This window comes from Sus scrofa, chromosome 9, assembly GCF_000003025.6.
Source record: "Sus scrofa isolate TJ Tabasco breed Duroc chromosome 9, Sscrofa11.1, whole genome shotgun sequence".
NCBI classification, from domain to species: domain Eukaryota; kingdom Metazoa; phylum Chordata; class Mammalia; order Artiodactyla; family Suidae; genus Sus; species Sus scrofa.
This window is the reverse complement of record NC_010451.4, coordinates 92751885-92770078: the sequence shown is the minus strand read 5'-3', so window position 1 is coordinate 92770078 and position 18194 is coordinate 92751885. Positions and strand designations below refer to the sequence as shown.

The window sequence follows — 18194 nt, the reverse complement described above, 5'->3', positions numbered from 1 at the left end:
AATTAGGAACTGGTGCAACAAGTCCTTGAGCCTGTGTCCAATACCAAAGCCCATACTGCCTTACCTTACTGAGCCTTCAGGTCTCTTAGTTCCTTGCAGTTTACTTTTAGCCAAATCCTTTGCAAGCCATAAAATCTGACTCTTTACAAATGTTTCCTACAGCTTTTGTTTCAGGACTAACATTCTTCCATTATTTCAAGGGTTCTTTGTCCTTTAGCAAAAGTTGAATAATAAGCTCTTCATATTTTTTTAAAATCAGCATGACTTGCTGGGGTTTGGGTTTCATTGTTGCTTTGGAACACTGGAAGGCATTTCTTTGAGTAATGAAGCGGACTGACACTGGCAGTACTTATATCCAAACCTATGTCCAGGGCTCCCCTAAATCCCATTTTTAGACCCCAGTTCTCTTTCCAATCATCCTATTAGATCAAAATTCTGTTCCCTCTGACCTCATTAGTATTTCCAGTTAGGGGAGGCGATGGTGTGGAGAGGGAAGGAAGGGAGCCAGAGGAAGCAAACCATCTTAAACACATCAAAGAAACTTGGCTGCCAATAGCCCAGTGAATGAATAGACAAGCAATTCTACTAAAATGCAAAAATGAACGATTTTTTGGCCGCTCCAGAGTGTATGGAGTTCCCAGGCCTGGGATCAGATCCAAGCAGCAAAAGCTGCAGCTCTGGCAATGCGGAATCCTTAACCCACTGTGCCAGGCTGGGGATCAAACCTGTGTCCCAGCACTCCCAAGATGGCACCGATCCCACTTGTTCCACAGCAAGAGCTCCAAACGCAAGTTACACAGATGTTTAGTAAATTCACCCAGTTGAGTAATGATAACTTTCTCAAAATGGACAAAAGTGAAAATATAGACATTTACCTGAAGGAAGAATGTAATAAAAGAAATAATTCCAAGCATTAGAAACAAGAGTGAAAACATGTTACTATGCTGTCGTTTGGTTTCACGATCATCATTTCTTGTAAAAACCTGTTAAGAAAATATTTAAAGGGTTTTCAGTTTAATCACTGAAGCAATCATTCAAAGTCTGACCCATTTCCGGAACTAGCATGGGCATTCGGGGTCAAGAGAGCCTTAGTATATGGAGGTCAGGCTGGCTCCTTCAGGGCAGACCTAAAAGGGGACATCTTGTGCTTCCCTAGGAGCCAAGAGTGGGCCTGTCATTCATTCACAAATGGACCAAGCCCCCCCCCCTTTATTTTAAGGCCCACACCCATGCTATATGGAAGTTCCCAGGCTGAGGGTCAAATTGGAGCTGTAGCTAACAGCCACAGCTGCCATAACAAAGCCAAATCTGAGCCACATCTGTGATCTACACCACAAATGAAAGCAATGCTGGATCCTTCACCCACTGAGCAAGGCTAAGGATTGAACCCGAGTCCTCTTGGATACTAGTCAGGTTCGATACCACGGAGCACAATGGGAACTCCCAGTCTGTTCTTCCTTTGATGGGAAACTGCATCAAATGGCAATTGGTTGTTTTACAATCTGGACATTTCAACTTGTCTGAAGTTGAACTGTGTCTGCTGATGTGGTTTTGGTGAACCAGAGGTGCTCATTCATTGAGCCCAGGCCCTTTGGAAGAAAGGAGGTTCTCAAACCAGCCTTCTTTGTAGGATGGGGGTTAGACAGTTAGGGGCGGACCATGGCTGGCTGACCTAGAACCACCCTTTGGAGACCTTGGTTAGAAGACCTAATGGGAGGCCCTGGGCTTGAGGCACACAGACAACAACACTCCACAGGGGAAGAAAACACATCTCCCTTCACACTGGGCCCAAATCAGTCTTGGAAGAGCCTCATTCCTAACCCAACCCAGACATGTTTATCTCTTAAAAAGGGAAAAAAGCTTTGGAGTGCCTGTCGTGGTTCAGTGGAAATGAATCTGACTAATATCCATGAGGACTCAGGTTCGATTCCTGGCCTGGCTCAGTGAGTTAAAGATCTGTCGTTGCTGTGGCCCGTGACATAGGTTTTAGATGCGGCTCAGATCTGTCGTTGCTGTGGCTCTTGCGTAGGCCAGCGGCTACAGCTCTGATTTGACCCCTAGCCTGGGAATCTCCATATGTCAGGAGTGCTGCCCTAAAAAGACTTAAAAAGAAAAGAAGAAGAAGAAGGAAAAAAGTTTGGGGGAAGAAATCAATTTTTCTTGATTAGTCATTCCAATGAAAATATTAGCTGTCCATCAGTGAGCTCCCACTCTGTGCCAGGCATTATTCTAAGCAAATTTATGTGTACTATCCTTGATCCTCACAACCCCCTCTTGAGGGTTGTTGTTTTTTTTTTTCTTTCTTTCTCTTTTTCTTTTTAAGGCCGCACCTGTGACACATGGAAGTTCCCAGGCTAGGGACTGAATCAGAGCTACCACTGTCGATCTACACCACAACCACGGCAATGCCAGATGTGGTTCACCTCAGCAACCTATGCTGCAGATTGCAGCAATGCTGGATCCTTAATTTGTTGAGCAAGCCCAGGGATTGAACCCCCTTCCTCATGGATCCTAGTTGCGTTCTTAACCCACTGAGCCACAACAGGAACTCCAAGGTTTGTTTTATTATCATCACCATTTTAACAGAGGGAACCTGAAGCATAGAGAAGTTAGTTAATTGCTCAGGATAACACAGCCAGCAAGCGATGACTCAAGGATGTACCCCTGACTGCTGTAACTCAGAGCCCACAACCCTAAACTCTGGGTTATACAACTTCAAGGAGGCAGAGAGCTTGTTGCCTACCCAATATCTAGGATCTAGAGAGTCAGCCCTGGACCACGTGTTTCTAGGCCTATCATTACATGAGGAATGAGGAAAACAGAAGGTCCGCAATTTAAGTTTTTTGTATATATAGCCAAACCCATTCCTAACTGCTTCATTGCTTTTTTTTTTTTTTTCCTTCTGATGATGCCATTGTCTGCCTGCAAGACACATGTGAGAACAGGGACTAGCCCCAATGTATAGTGGCTATGAGACACCCACCAAATGCTTATATAAAGTTCTAACAGAACACAGTCATGTTCATTTGTTTCTGAAGGGTTACTTCTGCACTATAGTAGCAAGGTTGAATATGTGTAACAGAGACCATATGGCCTGCACAGCCTAAATATTTACTCTATTACCCTTTATAGACAAAGTCTTCTCTCCCCTGGCCTGGAACATGTGCTCCATGTAATCACACAGTTTCTCTTCTTCCTACTCTTTCAGCACCTAGAACAATACCTGGCACAAAGCAAACACTGAGAACACGTGTCCTGAATGTCACTGAAATAAGTTAGCCAGCTCTGGGTGCCCTTGAATATTTATACATCTTTCTGTATAATCAGAAGTTAGTGTTTGGGCTGCATTTTGTGGAGTGATCCACCTTTTTCTCCAGTGTTTCCAACGTTCCAGCAAAGGCACCTGAGCTTGATGTTGGAACGTCTGCCACTAAACAGAAAGGACTCCTGCCTAGCTTGGAACGTAAAATGCCCTCATGGAAAGCAGGTGCAACCAGGCTCTGTCATCCTCAGTCTTTCGGAAGCCATCACGTTTGGTCGCAGCTTAACATGCGCATGGCCTGACACATCCTGACAAGCACCTGTCAGGGTGCAGCCATGTGACAGATGTGTGAGGAACTCTATATGACAGTCCTGAGGCTTACTTAGAGTCCAGTGATGGCAGGTAGGGGACAGTCACTTAGCTTCATGGACTATTTTTCAGGGATCTCGTTCCTGGGGCTCTAGGACAGAAAGTGACTGCCACGACAAAGGAAGCTTCAAAAAAGTACCTGTTTTATCACAAACCAGACATCCATTCCTACATCCTCAAGCTGATTAGTGTCATATGAAAGTGCTTGGGGTTTTTTTGTAGCTTTTGTATACAGTTACAAATATGAACAGTTCATTTTTTACACAAGCAAACCCCCCAATGGACAGAAACACTTACCCCTATCATCCTTGAAAATATTATTGAAAATGCTGGTTGCAGACCTCCGTTTATAATGGCACAAAATATGCCAACCACAAAATAAGGCCATTCAGTTATATTCAGCTTCAGAATCCTCCAAAAGGAAACTGGAGGTACGTGTTCATCCTGGAGAACACAACACATTACAACAGACTAGTAAGGAAAAGAACTGAGAGTGGAGTGTGCTGGGGGTTTGGGATGAAAATGCTATAAAATTGGGTTGTGATGATTGTTGTACAACCATAAATGCAATAAAATAAAAAGAAAAGAATTGACACCTAATTGATTTAAGTGATGTAACGTTCTTCTGTATATATGGAAATTTAAAAATGAATAGATCTTATTCCTACTTCCATATCAATTGATGGCTATCTAACTTTGAAACGAGTGCTGACAGATTCTATTATATTCCTCCTTTATTTTTAAGAAGTAGATGATGATTTCATAAACTTTTTTTTTAGGCTCCTGCGTGCAGAGGCTTCATGTGGGATCTCAGTTCCCAAACCAGGGATCAAACATGGGCTGTGTTGCAAAATACCAAATCCCAACCGCTAGACCACCAGGGAAGTCCTCTGATTCCATAAACTTTTAAGTCTGACTTGACATTTTAAACGTGATAAAAAATTTTATAAGTAGGGATGAAGGAATAGAAATGTTTATATATGATGACTCATTATAATCTGTCTCTTTACATTATAAATTCTATTTCTAAAGTTCTTGTTATATAAATTGTCTTAATAAATTTTTTTTTTTTTTGTCTTTTTAGGGCCGCACGCACGGCATATAGAGGTTCCCAGGCGAGGGATCTAATCGGAGCTACAGCTGCTAGCCTATGCCACAGCCACAGCAACGCCTGATCCAAGCCGCATCAGTGACCCACACCACAGCTCATGGCAACACCGGATCCTTAATCCACTGAGTGAGGCCAGGGATCAAACCTGCAACCTCGTCGTTCCTAGTCAGATTCGTTTCCACTGCACCACGAGGGGAACTCCAAATTTTTTTATTTTTTGACCAAGACCTGGGCACATTAAGGTTCCCAGACCAGGGACTGAACTGTGCCATAGCGGTAAAAATGTCAGATCCTTAACCGGTGAAGCCTCCAGGGAACTCCCATTAATTCTAACTTGTGTCTAAAATGTTGAGATTTGGGATTGTTGAACACACGAGGGGACAGAACAAGAGGCTTGTGAATAATCCCCTTCTTGTTCCCACTCCTATCCCAGCCTTGGCCCACTGGTGAAGGCACAACTCTACAGGTTTTTCCGTACCAAGCTCTCTTTTGTACTAAGCTTTCTGTCTTGGCCTTGAGGTCCCTTAACACTCTTGAGAGTTGATCTTCTTATTAGACTAGATCCAAAATCTCTTGGAGACATGTCCAAGACATCAGCTTCACCAACTGCATTTTCTAATTTCATTGCCTTTTGTCTAAAATAAAAACGAAATATGCATGGGCTGGTTAGGCTCAGTTAATCAATGAAAACTAATCATTGTACATCCAATATCAAGGAAAATGGCAATTTAAGTCCTTACAGGAAGGGATCAAGCTAAACTGCTATTTTCTGTTGTGATTACATTTGAAAGTTAAAGCCAGTAAATAAGGATTCACATTAAATATTTTGAAACAAGATGATATCCATTACGTGCATCTTATATAGTCATCTACTTTTTGCAGGTGTTTTGTTTTTGTTTTGTTTGTTTTTTGCTTTTTAGGGCCACATGGCATATGAAATTTCCCAGCCTAGGGGTCCAATCAGAGCTACAGTTCCCAGCCTATGCCACAGCCACAGCAAGCATCTGAGCCACATCTGTGATCTACACCACAGCTCATGGCAATGCCGGATCCTTAATCCACTGTGCAAGGCCAGGGATCAAACCCACATCCCCATGGATATAAGATGGACTGGTTTCCACTGCACCACAACAGGAACACCTTTGTGGGTGTTTTGGCTCAATTATACTTGCTTTGGAGCAGTGTCATCAATAGAAATATGTTGCAAAACATATTGTGAACCACATATTTGTCAATTAAAAGTTTTTTAATTTTCAATAAATTTTCCCTCACATTAAAAAACGGGAGGGAAAATCATTCTTCACTATATTTTTTCATTTAAGCTGATGTAGCAAAGATTTTTTTTTTTTTCTCATTTTAGTGCTGCACCCGAGGCATATGTAAGTTCCCAGCCTAGGGGTCCAATCAGAGCTGTAGCTGCCGCCCTACATGATAGCCGTAGCAACACAGGATCCCAGCTGTATCACAGCTCACAGCAAGAGCAGATCCTTTACACACTAAGTGAGGCCAGGGATTTAACCTGCATCCTCATGGATACTAGTCAGGTTTGTTACTATTGGGCCACAATGAGAACTCCGTAATATATCCAAGATATTAAATCAATGTATAATCAGTGTAAAGATTTTGAAATATTTTGCATTCTTTTTCTGTACAAAGACCTTGAACTCCAGTATGTATTTTCTACTTATAAGTACTTCAATTCAAGGTTAATCACTACAGAACTGCTTAAGACAAACATGGCTAGTGGCTACCAGAGTGGTGAGCTCAGTTTTAAACTTCTCTTAATGTTAATTTTCTGTAATTATCCTTCTTTATTTCCCCTCCTTTAAAGAAAAAGAGAAAAATCTAAAACACTGGTCTGATCCTGATCCCTTGCCAGCATGTAATTTTTCCCTCTTCTCAAGATAATCAAGTCAAATAACATTGATTTATAGCCCCAAACACAGCAAAATCAGCTTAAACCTGAGATCCTCTAGGAAAACACTAGACTTAGTCTATACCTGCATTGTGAAAAGTTTGAAGTAAACGCCTCTCTCCTTCATGAGTTCATCATGACTGCCTTTCTCCACAATGACTCCATCATCAAAACCAGCAATGACATAAGCATTGCGAACTGTGGACAAATGATGGGCTATCACAATGGTGGTCTGGCCTTCTCTGGCCTACAGAGAGAAGAAATTTGGTTGTTGAACACATGAACAATTCTATGGAAAAATCCCTTCCTTCAATATGTATGTACTGACCCCCAATGCTTTGGACACTGCAAAACTGTGTTAGCTATAGAAGGTATGGAAGCTTTCTTCTATAGTAGCTATAGAAGGTCTCTGGTTTCAGTAAATGTATCGTTAATGGTTTAAAAGGATGTCTTTTAGTAGGAATATAAATTGGTACAACCCCTATGGAAAACAGTATCGAGATTCCTCAGAAAACTAATTGTAAAACTACCATATGATCCAGCAACCCATTCCTGGGCATATATCCAGAAAAAACTATAATTCAAAAAGATGTATACACTCCAATGTTCATAGCAGCACTATTCACAATAGCCAAGACATGGAAACAACTTAAATGTCCATCGGCAGATGAACGGATTAAGATGTGGTACATATACACAGTGGAATACTACTTAGCCATAAAAAAGAATGAAATATTGCCATTTGCAGCAATGTGGATGCAACTAGAGATTCTCATACTAAGTAAGAAAGAGAAAGATATATACCATGTGATATCACTTATATATGGAATCTAAAATATGGCACAAATGAACCTATGTATATAAAATAGAAACAGACTCAGACATAGAGAATAGACCTGTGGTTGCCAGGGGGATGGTGGGAGAGAATAGGATGGACTGAGAGTTTGTGGTTACTAGACGCAAACATTACATTACATTTAGAATAGATAAGCAGGAGGTCCTACTGTACATCACAGGGAACTAGATCCAATCTGTTGGGATATAACACACAAGATCATATAAGAAAGAGAATGTAGGAGTTCCCATCGTGGCACAGTGGTTAACGAATCCGACTGGGAACCATGAGGTTTTGGGTTCGATCCCTGGCCTTGCTCAGTGGGTTAAGGATCCAGCATTGCCATGAGCTGTGGTGTAGGTCGCAGACACGTCTCGGATCCCACATTGCTGTGGCTCTGGTGTAGGCCGGCAGCTACAGCTCCGATTGGATCCCTAGCCTGGGAACCTCCGTATGCCACGGGAACGGCCCTAGAAATGGCAAAAAGACAAAAAAAAAAGACTATATACATGAATGACTGGGTCATTTTGTTGTATAGCAGAAATTGGCACAATATTGTAAATCAATTATAATAAAAAATGGTGTTTTATTATAATAAATAGAAACACAAATATGAGAGTTGCATGTTAATATTATATAAGCCTCTAAGTATTTTATTCACAGTCCCATCTCTCCCTCTTTTCGTTCACAAAATGTTCACTAACTTTTTCCTCTCTCCTATTATGCACACTGACAGGAGTTTAAAGAAACTGTGCTGTTTCATTATTAGAGAGGGGGAGAGTTGGAGCAAAGATGAGTTTGCTTCTGAATTCTACTGTGACATTTCACCTCAGAGGACTTATGTATTAAAAGGTTTCCATGTTCCTTGTCCTCACAGAGCTATAGCCTGGTTACCACCACATGCTAAAGACCAACTACATAGTGTCCCCGGCACAACAGGAGCACTCAAGTCCAATCTGGTGAATGAATCACACAACTCAAGAACTGCACGACCGTCAAACTCTATTGATGGTCAAGGTCATTTCATGGTCAGGTATTTCCCAACATCATCAGCTCTCTGCCACTCTCCTGGGGATAAGAGATTTCTCATTTCCCATCCAGTCTTCAGTCGGCATTTAGTATCTTGAAAACTAAATGGAAACCTTCCTTTTGTTGACAACAGTCATATTTTCTTATTGATAACAGTAGAAACTCACAAAACCTAAACAACAGGGTTATCTCTAAGGCTAAGTTTTCAGGATGATGGCAAAGACCAGTGTTCACTGGAGCCTAAATTTCTCATTGTTTAGCTTATAAAATTTGCAAGTATCTTTCAGTGAAAGTATATTCATCTCTACCTAAAAAAAAAAAAATGCCAGAGATATAAAGAGATGTTAAAACAGGCCTGATGGTTTTAAGAGCTTAAAGAATCAACTTAGAAATGGTTGGATTGGAGGGTTGGGATTGGCATATGCATCATGTGGTATATGGAATGGTTGATCAATGGGGACCTTCTATAAAGCACAGGGAACTCTACCCAGTTTTCTATGATAACCTATATGGGAAAAGAATCTGAAAAACAATGGATATATATGACAGAAATTATCATAAGATTGTAAATCAACTACACTTCAAAAAAAACTTATCAAAAGTGAAAAAATTTAAATCATAAAATAAAAATTTAAAACAAGTAATACTGAGAATTAAGAATGGAGTGTTCTTATGTGTGTGTGTGTGTGTCTTTTCATCTTTTTTTAGGGCTGCAGCCATGGCACATGGAGGTTCCCAGGTAGGGCTCCAATTGGAGCTGTGGCCACTGGCCTACGCCACAACCACAGCCACACAGGATCTGAGCCCTGCCTGCAAACTATACCACAGCTCAGAGCAATGCCAGATCCTTAACCCACTGAGCGAGGCCAGGGATTGAAGCTGCAACCCCATAGTTTCTATTCAGATTCCTTTCTGATGCAGCACAGCAGGAACTCCAAGAATGGAATGGTCTTATTCCTATAAACCAGCTATGTTTGAACTGAGGTTCACACACCTTATCCAGGGCCACCTGAACCACCGCTTCACTCTCCGTGTCCAGCGCTGACGTGGCCTCATCCAGCAGGAGGATCTTCGGGTTACGAACCAGGGCCCGAGCGATGGCGATTCTCTGCTTCTGTCCACCACTCAGCTGGGCCCCTCTCTCTCCAACCAGGGTGTCAAATTTCTACATCACAGAAAACACAGGAGGAGTAAGCAACAGAAGAAGCTCTGTCAGCTCAGATTTTAAGGTGGGACGTCATCACATAAACAACACAAGCCTCACAGGAGGCGTGGTCCAATTTCTTAAAGCAGAGTGATAAGCAACCCTAATGAAAGGCATACATCTACTCCCAGTTGCTGCTGCTAGAGCTTTAACATCTGAATAACCTCCATTTCCCTAAGTAGGAGGTTCCTCCAGTTTAGAGTCCTTTCCTAACGTCCTATGCATCAGGCCAGACCCCGTGACCCTCTCACGTGACAAAGATCGAGAAGGACATACGTTAGGCAGTTTCATGATAAAGTCATAGGCGTTGGCTTCCTTCACAGCTTTCTCAATCTCTTCCATGGTGACATTTTCCCGGCCATAGCGAATGTTCTCAGCTATCGTGGTGGCAAAGAGCACGGGCTCCTGGCTCACCACGCCGATAATTTCCCGCAGATACCTTACGTTGATCGTCCTGATGTCCTGTCCGTCAATACTGACCTGAAGGAAAAAATAGGTGTGATCTCACCCGCTGCTGATTGTGATGTGTGATCTGCAGAGGTCACCGCAGTAGCTAGTTCAGCAAGGGGCATCTCACCACGCCCTCCGTGGGGTCATAGAGCCTCTGCATCAGCTGGACCGTCGTGCTTTTCCCACAGCCGCTGTTCCCGACCAGGGCCACTGTCTGCCCGCTCTCTACCTTCAAGTTGAGCCCCTTCAAGATCTACCAAGATGAATGAAGAATAAGCTTACAGGTAATACATAGATATTGAGTGATGAACCAACAGTTTGATTCAAAACTGGTTTAAATACACCCTTTTATTTTTTACAATCTCTAAAGGAAGATATCAGAAACTCAACATCCAATACACTGTTGGATCGCTAATCAGTCATTTCTCATTGTACCTTAACTTCATTTCGAGATGGGTAACTGAAGTGAACGTTTCTGAATTCCAGATTTCCCTTGATGTTATCTGGTTTGTGTCCATTCTTCGAATAGCTGTCAATGCTTGGCTTCTAAACAGAATAAAATTGCAGAAGATGACTAGATTACAATAACTACTTTTAATGACATTTATTGAGAGTCAGATGAAGTGATAAAGAAATCAACTTTTTTTGACAGAGAAACAGCCAGCCCAGACTTACGCTATCAATGATTTTGAATATTTCATAAGCTGCTCCTCTTGCATTTGCAAATGCCTCGATGCTTGGAGAGGCCTGTCCAATACTAAAAGCCCCAGTTAACACAGAATAGAAGACCTGAGGAATGTGAAAGAAAACCATCAATTTACTTAAGGTTTAGTACAATTGTTTTCATAATTCTTCTAGAATAGCTAATTAAATCTTTAAATGGGAAGGCAACATATGAACAATGGGTGTTAAGACTATTTTTAACGTGGAGGTACTTTTCAGTTTAGAATGCTGTATTAGTCTTACTGGCTGAATGGAACAATAAATTCTATATGACTAGAATGTTTTAATCTTTCAATGGCCAAGAATTTTGGCTTAGATCATTAGCAGGGTATAGTGGAAACACATGCTGTGAGAATCAGAAGCCTAAGTTCTGAATGCTAAATTAAGCACTAATTGGCTGTAAGTCTTGAGGTGATTGATTCCCTTAAGTCTTTGGGCTTCAATTTCTTTCTTTTTTTTTCCACTTTTGCTTTTTTTTTTGTTGTTGTTGTTAGGGCTGCACTTGCAGCACATGTAAGTTCCCAGCCTGGTGGTCGAATCTGAGCCACATCTGTTGGCCTTCGCTGGAGCCACAGCAGTGTGGGCTCTGAGCCGAGTCTGTGACCTACCTCACAGCTCACAGCAATGCTGGATCCTTAACCCACAAAGCGAGTCCAGGGATCGAACCCCTCCCATCATAGGTCCTAGTCAGGTTTGTTAACTGCTGAGCTACGAAGGGAACTCCCTTGATTTCTTAATTTGCAAAAATTAAAGGATTCTGTTTTCTCTACCTGGCAGCCTTAGTGTTGTTGTATCAAATGAAGCAGTACGTACCTATGAAAACATTTTGTAAATTATAAAGCACACATTTTTTATCATGTTAAGTCTTTTTTCTCTCCGCCAGATTGTGTTCTCTTGGAGGTCTCATGAACAAGTTTTAATTTTTTTTTTCATTTTATCCTAATCATTTTCTTATTGATAGACTTAACATTGTTTCTCTTCAGAGGTTAAAGGGGACTAATGTCATTATTGATTTCTTTCTAAATCACAGGAGTTGTATCATCCAACAGTGCACATGGGAGTTCCCGTTGTAGCACAGCAGAAATGAACCTGACTAGGAACCATGAGGTTGCAGGTTCGATCCCTGGCCTCAGTCAGTGGGTTAAGGATCTGGTGCTGCCGTGAGCTATAGTGTAGGGCACAGACACGATTCGGATCCTGCATTGCTGTAGTTGTGGTATAGGCCAGAGTTATAGCTCCAATTGGACTCCTAGCCTGGGAACCTCCATATGCCGCAGGTGTGACTGTAAAAAAGAGAAGAAAAAAAAATGCATAGAAAGAATTTTGCTAAGTGAGTCTATACCAGTTTCTTGATTAGTCCTTAAACACTAAAAGTTATAGTACCTTGTTCCTGTCATTTCCGTTTGGCAGAAGAGGCAACAGATTCTTGAAAAGTCTAGGTGACTGAACCAAATCATACAGCTAATAAGTGGCACAGGTGGCATGTGAACCAAGCTGCCCTGATATCAAATCCCATGCTTTTGCTCACTGTTCTTTGTATTATTCAATAACTCTTTAAAAACATATTGTCTAGCAGTCAAACCAACACCACTAAATTTCACAGGCATTTTAACAGTGATTCATTTCCTAATATAACATCACTTACAGTGATTACTTGTCCAATAGTATATTCATTTGAGAGGACCAAGGTGGTCCATACCAGAATGCCAGGGCATAGGATGCATAAATCAACAGGAAAGCGGCACCAATAGACATGTTGGCTGTAATAGCTTTCTTTATTCCAATCCTTTTGGCTTCTTCCAAATTTTTGTTATACCTGGGAGAAGTAACAAACACTGTCACACATCTCTATAAATTTTACAAAAAGGGTCACTACAGCATCACAGTTATTGAGTACTAAGGATGTGCACAGCGATATGGTAGGTGTTTTACATGTATTCTCTCCTTTTCTCCTTACACTGACCCTAGGATATTGGTATTATTTTAATCCCTGCTTATAGAAGAAGAAACTGAGGCCTTTGGAGACAAAATCAACTTGTAGAGCAATATTCTAAAATTCTCTTAGAAGTAGTGAAGTAAATGAAGTACTATTTAGTAAACTTCCAGAACCTACATTGTTTCATACACGAGACAGAAGACAAGCTATGAAAACACTCTTGTTTTCCCTTTAACATCTGCATGTGTTTTAAATGTATTAATCAAATGAAGATATAATGCTAGAAACTGCTCAATATGAGTAAGTCCTTTAAATCTGAACATCAAGGAAGCTCTGACGGCACTTTCCTCCCTGCTCTGCCTTCTTGTGGGACTGATGGAAAGACTAAATGGTAAGATACATGTGTGAGAGCATTTTGGGGGCTCTGAATTACCCTATAAAACTTTTTACATGTAAATAAATCCTCTTAAACACAACTCACTGCAGAACACTGCCTTGCAGAAAGAGGCGCTCACAACTGTTGAAATTAAAGAATTTATTTCCACATAGAATTTACATTTTGAAGTTGCTAATCCATGAACATATCACTATGTAAATATTACACAAGATTATATTAATTTTTTTGAGGACTGTCCCATTAATAAGAAGTCAAGCTCTGCTCAGATATGAGCATGCATTTATGACTTTTTAAAACTACTTCACCAATTACCAGTTACCAAATCATGGCCAAATTAAATTTATATGACTACTGCATGCACTAGAGAGAAAATTGAAACGAAATTTCATAGTGATAAAATGGTAACATATTATTCAAGTGTCTCTCCAATAATGTAAATCCTCAACTTGCCAGTTATAATTTTTGACAAAAAGTTATTTTTGAGAAATGTGTTTCAATGGTTGATATATATCTCTCCCACTTTTTAAGTGGATTGGATGTGAAAGAATCACTAGGCATAAATTATGCATGATTACATTTAAGGAACTTTAATGCTTGTGACTCATACCCTGTTATTATTTCCTTTATTTCAGTTCTGCTTACCAAGACTAATGTAGAAATTATTTCACTGATTTGCTGGGTCCCAAGCAGCCAGAGGAAACATTTGCAAAGGAAGAAGCAACAAGGAAGAAAATCATTTAGATGCCAGAAAAGATAAATGAAAAAAGAAGGGCAGAAGGAGGGAGGAGACACAAACAATATTTGTTTTACATGGGCTTTTTGATTAGCTTTTCAACAAAAATGTCGCATATACAAGACCAGATACTAAAATCATCAATTCATTAAAAGCTTTAGTATGAAAATGGTAAAAGTAGGAGTTCTTAAAAGGGGCTAAAGTTACATAACAAAAACATTGACATTTAGAAAAAAATTACTCTTCTTAAATAATATGGACATATTTAACAATGATACAAATAACTGGCCCCGCCCTGGGAGCAGGCCCTCCCCTTGTGTTGCAGTGCTTGCTTCACAGTCCCCTAATGGTCACCTTGAGTGCACTTTAATTTTCCCCTCGATTTCTGCTCCTGGAGGCTTCGGTAAAGGTCGCTTTCCAGAGTTCTTGTAAAAGCATCTCCAGGATGATTTCTGAGAAAGGCTGGGGTCAAAGAATCTGCAAACTTGCAACAATTTAACAGACCTTAAAAACATATTGCTGGATTAAGATGGCAGAATAGAAGGATTGGAGCTCAATTTCTCTCCTAAAAACAACAAAATTTACAACTACGTGCTGAGCAATCTTCAACCAAATGTACCAGAAACCTTCAAAAAGATATCCTACTCCAGAAGACAAAGAGAAGGCCACATCAAGAGGTAGGAGGGGCAATTACATGATAATAAGCAACCCCATACCTCCCAGGTAGAAAGCCCCACAGACTGGAAAGTAACTGGTTCACAGAGACTCACCTACAGGAGTGAGAGTTCTGAGTCCCACAACAAACTCCCACATGTGGGAAAAAGAGCCCCCGGAGCATCTGGCATTGAAGGCCAGTGGGGCTTGTGCGCAAGAGCTCCACGGGACTGGGGGAAATGGAGACCCCATTCTTAAAAGACGCACACAGACTTTAACATGCACTGGATCAGTCCCAGGGCAAAGCAAAGTCTCCATAGGAATCTGGGTCAGACCTGACTGCAGTTCTTGGAGGACCTCCTGGGAAAACAGGGGTGAATGTGGCTTGTTGTGGGGGAAGGACATTAGAAGCAAAGCTCTAGGGAGTATTCAGCAGGGTGCCTTTCTCTGGAGGTGGCCATTTTAGGAAAATCTGGCCCCACCCATCAGCGCTGAGAAGCCCCAGGCCAAACAACAATACAAATGGGATCACAGCCGCACCCATCAGTAAACAGGCTGCCTAAAGTCACCCCAGGCACACTGCCACCTCCAGAGACAAAGCCCCACTCACCTATACTCAAAGGAATAGGAACCAGCTCCACCTACCAGTGGGCAGGCATCAGTCCCTCCCATCAGGAAGCCTACAGCAACACCCCCACCCCCCATCCCCCCGCCCTAACATCAGCCACAAGTCAGGCAGACACCAGAAGTAAGAGAGGCTACAACTCTATTATCTGTAAAAAGGTCACCACACCAAAAACCTATAAAAATGAAAAGACAGAGAACTATAACTCAAGATGAGGGAGAAAGAAAAAAACCCAGAAAATCAGCTAAGTGATCAGGAGATTCTCAGCCTCCAGGAAAAAGACTTTGGACTGTTGATACTGAAGATGATGCAAGACATTAGAAATAAACTGGAGGTGGAGTTCCCGTCGTGGCGCAGTGGTTAACGAATCCGACTAGGAACCATGAGGTTGCAGGTTCGGTCCCTGCCCTTGCTCAGTGGGTTAACGATCCGGCGTTGCTGTGAGCTGTGGTGTAGGTCGCAGACGCGGCTCGGATCCCGCGTTGCTGTGGCTCTGGCGTAGGCCGGTGGCTACAGCTCCGATTCAACCCCTAGCCTGGGAACCTCCATATGCCACGGGAGCGGCCCAAGAAATAGCAACAACAACAACAACAAAAGACAAAAAGACAAAAGACAAAAAAAAAAAAAAAAAAAAAAAAAAAAAGAAAGAAGCTGGAAAACACATGGAAATGGATTATCCCTTAGAGCTTCAAAAAAAAAAAAGAAATAAACTGGAGGCAAAGATGGGTAACTTACAGGAAACACTGAGCAAAGAGATACAAGATATAAAACTTAAACGATGCAAATAACCACTTACCAGAGCAAGGAATAATTTTGGCTAAGCCAAGAGAAAGCATACTAATAGGACAACATGTGGGAGACCCAAATGAGAGAGAAAAAAATCATTTTTAAATTAAGGGGAATGGCAGCTCCGGCTCTGACACAACTGCTTGGGAGCACTGAGAAGCAGGTTCAAGCCACGGCCTGGCACAGTGGGCTAAGGATCCATCGTTGCCACAGCTGTGGCTTAAGTTGCAACTGTCACTTGGATCTGAGGTAGGAGGGGAGAATTTACAAGAGCCAGCTTCCTACTACACCTAGTAATTTTAAGAGAAAATCAGACTAAGACCCTAATTACTTGTCTATGTGGAATAAGAAAAGAGAAGTCTAAGAACTAGAAAGAGGAGTTCCCATGGTAACTCAGTGGGTTAAGAACCCAAATATATCCATGAAGATGGGGGTTCGATCCTTGGCCTTGCTTGGTGGTTTAATGATCTGGATGTGGCTGGGATTTGGCATGGCTGTGGTTGTGGTTTAGGGCTTGTGTCTATGGCTCTGATTTGATCCATAGCCCTGGAACTTTCATAGGGTGCAGGTGTGGCTCTAAAAAAAACAGAAAGAAAAGAATTAGAAAACTAAAGGATTATATTTGGCCTCAGAGTAGTTGTAATAGGAGTTCCCATTGTGGCTCAGTAGAAACAAACGCAACTAGTATCCTTGAGGACTCCCTGTTTGATCCCTGGCCTTGCTCAGAGGGTTAAGAATCTGGTGTTGCTGTAGGCTGCAACATAGGTCACAGATGCGGCTCAGACCTAGTTTTCCTGTGGCTGTGGCATGGGCTGGCAGCTAGATTTGAACCCTAGCCTGGGACCTTCCATATTTGCCATAGCCGTGACCCTAAAAAGCAAAAAAAAAAAAAAAGAAGAAGAAGAAGAAGAATTTTAACAATTCTGCTTCCAAATTTTGTCACCCTTCTCTGGGAGCATTTCAACAGTCTCTTGACATATTCAATTCTGACCATTCTTATTCATTCACCAGACCAATTATATTCTCAGTAATGATTACAAAACATAATATGGATAGTCTTTCCCTTAAGAACCTCGAGCACTTCTTGGTGCTGTTGGAATAAAATCTAAACTCCTCACCATGGTGTAGAAGTCCCCACAGTCTGGCCCCCAGCAACCCCCAACAGCCTCTATTCACCTCAACCTCCCTTCACACAACTGAGCTCCAGTCACACAAACCTGAGGATATTTTCCAGAACATACCAAAGTCTTTGCCACCTCAGGAAATTTGGAAGACCCCTCTCTCCCAAACTCCACCATGGTAGGCTTCTCCTCATCTCTCAAGTCCGAGCCTCCTTGAAACCTCCTCAAACATCGAACATTGCTTTCTTGACCACCATAGTTACATTTACCTTCCTCACCCCTATCAGCCCATTCTTTGATGATTTCTTTCTTACATCTGTTACTACTTTCCTCCCTCCCTTTCTTCACCTAACTATTTTTCACTGAGGATCACACAATGGCAGATATCTTCCATTTCCAATTCATGATTGAAAACCCAGAGCCTACAGCAGAACTTAGCATGTGGTAGATGCTGGATAAATTTGCTGAATTAATTTTTTTTTTTTTTTTAAGGCATACCCATAGCATGTGGAAATTCCCAGGTCAGGGATCAAACTGGAGCCACAGCAATGACAAGACAGGATCCTTAACTGCTAGGCCATGAGAGAACTCCCTAACTAAACTTTCAAGAATTGGCCAAGCTGGCCAGAAAAATATTTGAAGGGAAAATAGCCCACAACTTCCCTAACATGGGAAAGGAATCACTCTCACAAATCCAGGAAGCTCAACAAGTACCATACAAAATCAACCCAAGGAGGAACACCCCAAGACACATATTTAATCAAACTGACCAAAACTGAAAACAAAGAGAATATATTGAAGTCAACTAGGGAAATCAAACAAATAACACACAAGGGAACCCTGATAAGGTTATCGGTATATTTTTTGGCAGAAACTCTGCAGGTAAGAAGAGAGTGGCATGATATACTTAAAGTGATGAAAAAAAAAAACTCCAACCGTGGTTACTCTACCCAGCAAGGCTCACATTCAGATGTGAAGGAGAAATCAAAAGCATTATGGACAAGCAAAAGCTAAGATAATTCAGCACCACTAAACCAGCTTTAC

At 41.6% G+C, this 18194-nt stretch overlaps 2 protein-coding genes across 6 annotated transcripts in view; one reads left to right on the top strand and one right to left on the bottom strand.

Annotated features, from left to right (window-relative positions):
• RUNDC3B (RUN domain containing 3B) overlaps positions 1-18194 on the top strand; it is a 297986-nt gene that overhangs the window by 53496 nt on the left and 226296 nt on the right. The window lies entirely within an intron of this gene.
• The window catches only part of LOC100522267 (multidrug resistance protein 1-like), an 84603-nt gene that overhangs the window by 30864 nt on the left and 35545 nt on the right, over positions 1-18194 (bottom strand). Inside the window, 11 exon segments of the mRNA XM_013989589.2 lie at positions 876-983; positions 3929-4075; positions 5221-5370; positions 6725-6904; positions 9516-9686; positions 10002-10205; positions 10303-10428; positions 10611-10721; positions 10851-10964; positions 12544-12590; positions 12593-12714. Of these exon segments, the coding sequence (XP_013845043.2) occupies positions 876-983; positions 3929-4075; positions 5221-5370; positions 6725-6904; positions 9516-9686; positions 10002-10205; positions 10303-10428; positions 10611-10721; positions 10851-10964; positions 12544-12590; positions 12593-12714 (1480 nt within the window).